The sequence below is a fragment of the Ochlerotatus camptorhynchus genome, unplaced genomic scaffold, assembly GCF_037179485.1.
Source record: "Ochlerotatus camptorhynchus isolate MF236.1 unplaced genomic scaffold, CSIRO-AGI_Acam_v1.1 ptg000550l, whole genome shotgun sequence".
Taxonomy (NCBI): domain Eukaryota; kingdom Metazoa; phylum Arthropoda; class Insecta; order Diptera; family Culicidae; genus Ochlerotatus; species Ochlerotatus camptorhynchus.
In genome coordinates this window covers 4856656-4865521 of record NW_027041033.1, presented here as the reverse complement: position 1 = coordinate 4865521, position 8866 = coordinate 4856656, and the positions used below count along the sequence as shown (strand labels likewise).

General features: G+C 39.5%; 1 protein-coding gene across 2 annotated transcripts in view; it reads left to right on the top strand.

The window, feature by feature from the left end:
- Positions 1–4698: 4698 nt before the first annotated feature.
- The window catches only part of Grik (grik), a 57944-nt gene continuing 53776 nt past the window's right edge, over positions 4699–8866 (top strand). The window contains exon 1 of one of the 2 annotated variants that reach the window (XM_065236407.1): positions 4699–5467. In XM_065236407.1, the coding sequence (XP_065092479.1) occupies positions 5356–5467 (112 nt within the window). In that variant the 5' untranslated portion in view covers positions 4699–5355. The remainder of the gene's footprint in view (positions 5468–8866) is intronic. The other variant, XM_065236408.1, reaches the window with a different exon arrangement.

Below are 8866 nucleotides of genomic sequence, written 5' to 3'. Positions count from 1 at the left end.
GGGTTGTAAAGTGAGTGCGCCTACGGAGGCGGATTGGATAGCGGCAAAACGTGTTGTCCGCTATTCGAAGGCAACGAAAGAGTGGAGATTGAAGTACAGCGACGCGGGTGGAAAGCTAATCGGATATTCGGATGCCGATTGGGCTTGGTACAAGAAGATCAACAACAGGATTCGTCTTCCACTATGCCGGTGGAGCAGTATCGTGGGCTAGTCGAAGACAAAGTTGCGTCGCACTGTCTTCGATGGAATCCGAATATGTGGCGCTGAGTGATGCTAGTCAGGAACTGATCTGGCTTCGGAGCTTGCTGAAGGACATGGGTGAACAGCTAACCAACCCTTCAAAGTGATAGAGGATTACCAAAGCTGTATCCATTTCGTAACGTCAGAACGCAAGAGTCGTCGGTCCAAGCACATTAAGGTGCGGGGACATTTCGTGAAGCAACTGTGTGATGACGGATGCATCGAGTTGAAGTACTGTCCAACTGAAGACATGGTGGCTGATGTACTCACTAAACCGGTGGGTTCAGTCAAACAGATGAAGTTTCCACGGGTGCTGGGATTGTCGTCATAGGATGGCAGTGTTCCTTGAGGAGGAGTGTTACACCAACGGTCATGCCACCTTTCACTACACACCTTGATGCAAAGAGCTATACTGTAGTGACAGTGATAGTGACAGAGACGGTAGCAGAGCGAGAGCGCAGCATCAGCCTTCTGATTTGTGCGCCATTTTTATCATTCGCAACAGTAAACTCGATGTGTGTACATCTCGTGTAAATAATGTTTATATCATCAAACATTAAAAACTCGGCCTTTCATTCCGCTGGAACTTCAGTCCAAGATGTTTGTCCAGAACATATTCTAGCATCGAATCATGAATCCAGGAGATAAGCATCGACCTGCACTTGCACTGCTTTATAACCACTTTTCCAGCACATTGTTCTTCTCCGGTATTTTCAGCGCCAGGTGGTATCGCATTTCGTACTTTTCCTCCATCACTTCACACTTCAGAAATGACCGGGAAATTGCAACACTAGGCTCAACGGTGTGAAATTTTTAAAGTTTGATCCGAGGGGGTGACACATTTAAATCTCAATTATAGATGCCAACAAATCTCACACTAGGGAATCAACCTTCGAAAAATCTTCTTTCATTTCTCGCATCTACTTGCATCGCGAAATACAGGAAATCTTCAGAATCGTCATCAATCTTCTTTCTAACTACTCAGCGTGCACGCAGCCTACCACAGTAAAACACAATTTTTCCTTCATCGTAGATAGAGTCGCCCCCCCTCGCTTTGATCGGGAAAATACTATCATTAATCTATTTATTTAAGATGGATTTTTCTAAAAATTTAATTGGACTTAACGTTAAGCTTTCTTTATGAAAATGTAATGATCGATGCTCCAAAGAGCGATCCATCCCTGTTTCAAAGCATCAATTTTAAATGAAAACTCACCAAATGGAACACAGCCTAAATCTCAACAATCACCAGCCAACAACAACCAAGACACCTTTCACTCTCGTAAACATCATCAACATCATCTTCATCTCCAACTGCCGACGGTAATTTTAGACAAACTTACACAAAAATAAGCAACCGCACCTAGTTAGTTACTTCAATCTCATTGAAACTGAAAGAATACCGTGCGGGACCGAAATCCGTACAGCACCGAAATCCGTACACCCTGTTGAATTTGTTTATTTATATGCATCATAACAATGTAAATATTAGACATGAATACATATTCATGTTCATTCATGCATTAGCTTAATGTTTACGTCAACAATTAAGCAGAATGTCATGCAATTAAAATAAGAAAAATAAAAAACTTAACACGTGTCGGGCATTTCTGTCAATCGGTTGCGTTCTTAACGATTTTCTAAGAAAATCTCTCGGATTAACTTCAGTTTGTTAACCGTATTTCAGTGATGTTTGCAAGTAGTTTCCTGAAGGTCGATCGAAAAGGTTAGTGTTTATCGTTTTATATCTCAATTCTAAGCAATGGATCGTTCATATGGTATTTATTTATCAAAATTAGTACTGTACGGATTTCGATCCATATATAACAGCTGATTCTAAATCCGTACACTTGTGCATCACTAATGACGATTCTACTTTATCCAATGTTTTTCAGCAGATCATGGAAACTAAATACACGCCGGAGGATTTGGAGAAGACTGTGGCAATACGTGCGGAGAAATCTTACCGAGAAGCATCCAGGGATTTTGCCGTTCAATTCACCACCATAAGAGATGCCGTATTGAATCGCTACTCTCTTATTTTATTCGTATTGTAAACGTTATATTATTAATACCTTTTAATGAAGAGCGTCAAGAACCAGCCGAAAAGTAAAACAACGCAGCTCCCCTACAGGATATCACCAACACGCATATACAAATTAAATACAGAGAGCAGACAGAAATGGGCCAGAGAGCATTCCCAGCAGTAGCTACCAGCGAGGAATGACCGGAAATACACATGAAAGTAGTGCGGGCGAAAATTGATAAAGAGAACGCAAAGAAACAAAGGATTGAGGAACGACAAAAGAAAAAGGTTGAGCGAGAGAGGAAGAGGAAGAAGAAAAGGAAGAAGAGCAAAGAAAGTTCCCTAATAAACAAATACCATAAACGAACTTTATCCCGGATGGGTAAACTTTCCCACAAATGGTTTGGATGATACCCCGAACACGTCGTGAAGCTCTCTATTATGGTTATTTTTATTAGGGTTGGAAGCAAGAAAGCATTATAACTTGAAAAGGCAATAGTAACAATGGAGAAGAAGCAGAAGAAAGCTGTGGAAAAGAAGCAATGAAAGATCTGTATTTTTATGATTATTACTCTCTTGACGCATTAAATTAAATTAAGTTATAGTCGTTATTTTACCAATTTTGATTTTCATGCGCAAAACGAAAAACTAATCCTTGATGTCAGTTCATTGTCTTTTTTTGTTGGTTTCTAAGATGGTTGTATTTTTCTTTTACTTATCCGCCATTATAGGGCTACCATCTTATGAACCGGTTAATTTATCGCTTGATGCCAGTGGGTTGGTGGAGTTCCAAAGTATGGCGCATCTTGCACGTTATCACATGTCAAATTTCAAAAACCTCGAAGTTGAGATCGGAGGAAAACTCCAGTAAGAATATTTAACCCAAAGCACTGGTATAGAATAAAATTTGGAAGAAATTAATCCTTAAACATGATATTAGTTAGCATAAAAATCCAGAGCAGTTACCTTCTTAAATAAAAAGAATTCAGTTACCTCTCCTTTGAATCGATTGGAGCATCAATTAATCCAACGTTGATATCATTAGTTAAAAAAGTAAAAGTAAAAAAAATGAACTTGAATCTTTGACGAATGATTCTTACGTAAAATTGTGCACTGAATTCAACAATGTAGTCGAAAAAATTGTTAGTAGGATAGTTTTTGAGATACAGCTAAAAATGAAAAATCAATTTAAACAAGTTTGATTATTATAATACAAATATCTCCGGTTGTAATGAGATTATATCAATTATTTTAACGCTAAATTAGAGGTAAGAAATTTTTTCGTTCGATCAATTGAACATCAATTGTCTGCGAGATTGATGGTATTGTTGTTAGTTAATAGTTTGTTTATTAAGTTTTCCTAAGAAAAATTGAATTTCTGCTAAGTTTTTAAGCAATGTAAATTAAAATGTTTATGGTGGTTCTACCATTACTCTCACGGAAAAATAGTGTTATAACGATCGAAATAATACGTTTAATTTGGCGTTAAAATAATTAATATTACTTCATTGCAGCCAGAGATATTTGTGTTTTAGTTTTTTTTAACGTGAGATTTCATTTTTTAGCTAGGGGAAGGAGGGGCATAGTGCACAGGTGGGGCATAGTGAGCATCCCGTACTTTGGCTCTGGATCTCCAACTGCATGAAACAAATCAACTGGTAGTAGGATCAATATCATTAAGATATTGATCCTACAGCCAACAAATTTGTTCTGAACGGCCGGAAGTCCAAGCTGGAGCACGCGCGATGCTCACTATGCCCCACCTGTTCACTATGCCTCTCTTACCCCTATTTCTCCAAAACTATCCTACCGAGATTTTTTTGGACTACATTTTTGGATTCAGCGCACGATTTTACATGGGAAATGACAATCAGCGTACAAAGTTCAAATATGCTGTAAACTAGTGTATTTAAACGAATATAGCTGTTTTGGACTCTTAGCCAAGCAACTACAAAAAAAAATACTTTATTCAAGATAGCAACACGTTTTTTTCATTGATTTGGATCGATTTAATTCATGTACGGATTTTGATTCATGACTGTACGGATTTTGATTCATCCTCAACACAGTGTACGGATTTCGATTCAAAACTGTACGGATTTTGATTCAATCGTAAAACGCTGTACGGATTTTGATTCAAGATATGTGCAATTTAAATCCTTTTTTCTAATAATTAAAGGTAATTTTAAGACCTGGTGTTTGCAAATATTGGAAAAATAAAGATAAATGTAAAGGAAAAAGATGTGATACAGAGCATAATGTGATAGCATTATTTAGTATTGACCGTTAATGATTCTCTCGTGCTTAGGTGTACGGATTTCGGTCCCGCACGGTATACCTAGCACCGTCTCTGTCCGTCCGCTGAGGAAAACTGTGCTCATCTTCATCCTCATCCCATCATCGCACACAGCAGTCTAAAGTCAAGAGCCGTCGTGAAAAGTTGTCACTACGGGAAAAGTGTCACACGCGTGCGTTCTGCTAGGAAAAGTGAAAATTTTCTCCCTCTATTGGAAATAGTGTGCATTGGAAAAGTGGAATTTCCCAGCCAAAATTCGATCGAAACCGATCGAAAATATTTCAATTTCGTTACTCAACGGCACATGCGAGTGCTGCTGATGGAAATGAGGTGAAAATTGCCGTGGAATGTAGTGAAAGTTGATTTCGAACGAAAGGGGAAAAAAATCTCAAGTGGTCTCACGAATAATAAAGAGGGAGGAAAATCGAAGAAGAAGAGCAAGATCGACTAGCTTGAAAACGAATATTTACTTGATTGCTGCAGAGTATAAACAACAACAAACGCGAAGCGTTTGTTTGACAACACCCGGCGCCTACTTTTTGTCAAACATAAAGTAAACAAAGCCAACTTTGATTTAAGTAGAGCATAAAATCGTGACTGTGTGACATTGCGTAACAGATAGAAGCGAACCGAAAAGTGTGTCATCTGTCAGCTGCTTACGGCGTGTGAGTGTGCTCGGTGTCTTCTGTCAGCAGTGGTCGTTCCGTGAAAATCATCTCCCCCCACCCTGTTATTTTTTTTGTATGGTGCTTTAGAAACGTGTGTGCCAAGCCAAGCGCATGCATATGTCAGAATGATAAATAGGAAAAGAATGTTCCTACTGGTGCTCGTTCTGAGCGCGAATGTTGGTGTATTCCATGCGTACAATAGCGATGCTGACGAGACGGTTGAACACATTAAAATTGGTGAGTGAATACAGTTTTGGACATTTTTTTTTGCCGCAATTCTATTCTAACAATTTTGACCGGGTAAAAAACGGTTAAAGCAAATGACGATACAGGATAGACAGATGGCATCGGGCGGGGAAAATCGGAAAATAAATAGTCGTCAATCGGGGATTAGTTTGGAAGGGGAAGGTCCGTTTGCTGAAAGCTGGTGAAAGTTTGTCCGATTGACAGGATTGGATGAACATCGGTAGATTTGAATTGCTTGAATCTGGGTCAAATTTGAGATCCGTTTGTTTAAATCCTCAAAAACCACTGAATAAAAATTTATAAATGTCATTCAAAGACGAGTGACATTTCGAAAGTGAGCATGCATAAGGGCGAATACGCGATGATCGATTCTCTTCATCGATTTTCTCTTTGCATTGCTACAACTAAGTGAAACAATTTTCTAGAATTTGTTCAATGCAGAGTAGTAACAGGTTGTATTGGCTATCAAAAGCAACATCAAACGCACCGAGGAACGTTAAATCTAGCGAGTTATTAACAAAAGAGAAAATCGACGAAGAGAATCGATCATCGCGTATAGGCCCTTATGCATGCTCACTGTCGATTTTCTTTATCAGTAAACTGAACTCATATTTGAGTTAGATTCATCGACCGTGCTGAGTTTTTTTCTTCAATGTCACTGACCGATTTGACGCGAGATTGACAAAATTATGTTTGACGTTGTCACTGGCAGGATTGACTCTCACCTAAACTATCGTCAAAATCCCATTCATATTTTGTCATAGTCATAGACCACCTGTTAACTTATTGTTATAAATGCAGTTGAGAATGTAGATGCATGTTAACTTTGGCGGCTCTATGGATTAATTTTACACAATTCATTTAATTAGAAATTCAACTGAAAACAAACCATGCTCATGTTCGTCACTGGCTAATGACATGTCATCCTTTGAGGATCATTTTCATTTCGTGATAATGTCGAAAGCTGTTTTGTCAAAATCGTCGCGAACGGCCGAGCTTTAATCAAGGATTTTGCAGCACATTGCTCTTATATTAATCTTAAACGGATTTTGACTGATAGTTGAGTCTAACCATACTTCGAATGCTACAGGACCTTACTAGAAACATTATCGGATGCGCGACTACATGTCACGTGGCGCGAACGCAATGACCGGGAAAAAAATTGCAAACGAAACGAAAACGTGGCAAACCGGAGAAGTCATGCGACGAGGTAGAGAAAAAAAAACGAGAAAATCTGCATGAAAATGATGTTTACTAACAGAGTAAACGTTACCGCGTTCTTTTTTTTTTTGCATACTGTCATTCACATTCTCCGGTTCGGCTTTCACTGTCCATTCGGAGCTTTTTTTTTGTTTTGTGCGGCTGTTTGGATATCTCTGACTCTTTTTGTACGAGCTTATACTATTGGTACAAGCGCCGGGATAAAAACGAGATACTCTGTTTGTTTTCGTTTGATATGCCATAAGCTGGAGTAAACTATCGGGATGCGATGATGCGATAGCCCCCCCGAATCCCCGTTATGTTTGCCACCATGACAAGCATTTTATGGTATATTTAAATAAGCGGATGCAAGCGACATTCAGAAATTCAAACGACCGCATAACGTTCGCGAAGCAAATGGAATAGGAACGTGTAATAGCGAATCGGGTGGCAAATTGCGGATGAATGTTCCTGTTTTCGTTTGAACAAGTGGAAAATGGTATTTCGGAAAGGTTTTCGGATTAAAAATGGATGCTACTTTCAATGGATGGCATACATTGAGCAGTTGGAGTTCAATGATTCGCAGCACATAATAGAGTATAGTCACTATCCGCATAGTCTGGTGGATACAAATTCCGGCAATAAAAATCTGGCAACCCGTGAGAACGATCAAGCCTTTGCAGGACGACTTCATTTCGTACATTGTAGGTCAAATTTGGCGGAAATATGACCTCAATCGCGTAGACTATGTTAGGGTGCAAATCTAAATAAAAAAAACCCGAATTTATCCACCTATGGTGTGATCAGACCCTTCTTACTTATTCAAGTTTATTTATTTTATTGTCATTATCAGTGACCAAGCCCCCCACCCCCGTGTCATCCAGTGACGCTACACACTAATCCAGGCCTCCGTTGTTCGGTAAATTTTAAACTACAGAACTTTTCGGTATAAGTTTAAAAATCAGTGAAAAATCCAATTTTTAGAAAATTTACTCCGAGCTTGTACATATGTATGCTCCATTTATTCATGAAAAATAAAATTTATACATTTTCTTGATTTCTCACGTGCAACGGTCATTTGAAAATTTTACCGACTTGTTCTGCTGTTCAAAAACCCGGTAAAATCCTACCAACTTCGGTGATCTGAATTAAGTGTGTACGCCACTGCCTGGGGGTACCCGGAATATATCCGGGTGTAGTCTATTTGATGAGGCTACCAATCACCTTATCATCGTATTTTAATGTGATTTAATGGGTTTTAATTCAATTCATATTCAAGCAACTTCCCCGGGGTACCCGGAACATGTCCAAGTGTGTCCAATGTGGTCTGGAACACTTAACACGACTTGCATTGATCTTATTTTTGAATTCTGTAGTAATTTGATGTGTCGCATGATGGTTTTGATACGTTTTCCGTTAAATCCAGCGTGAAGGCCCATATTCACCGGATCTTATTCCGGCCATATCTCCGGAACCGGTTCACCTATTCCAAAACCGTTCAAAAGCGTTCAATGGGACCCCAAGACCTATCATTTGGCGCCGAGTTTGTCCAAATCGGTTGAGCGGTTGCTGAGAAACGTGAGCGCATTCATTTCGTTACATACACACACACATACACACATACACACATACACACACACACAGACATGTTCCGATCTCGTCGAGCTGAGTCGAATGGTATATGACACTCGGCCCTCCGGGCCTCGGATCGATAGTCGGTTTTTCAAGTGATATCTATACCCTTCTTTGTAAGAAGGGTAAAAATGGGACACCTCTGATTTTGGTGTGTTTGTTTTGATAAAAATGAGCGCAAAATTTCATCTCTACGAAGGGGCAGCAAAACCACAAAATTACCTTGAATACGAGGGGTATTCAATGGATGAAAGGGACCGTGAAAGAGGACACTAAAATAGAAAGTTTTTTTTCCGACAGTTTCATCTTAGTATTCATCTTTGGTTGAATCGTCTGAAGTTGATAGATGGTGATTCGATGAAAGCGCACTTGCTGGTGTCCGAAGACTTGATCCGTCAGCTGAATACCGCTGGGGCGAAGGTCGAGGAAGCTGTTTTGGTCATTTCGCTATTCCAGACTCTACCGGATGCGTATGACCCCTTCGTGAAGGCCTTGGAAAACATTCCTGAGGAAGAGTTGAGTTTGGAGCTCGTGAAGCAACGCTTATTGGCAGAAGAC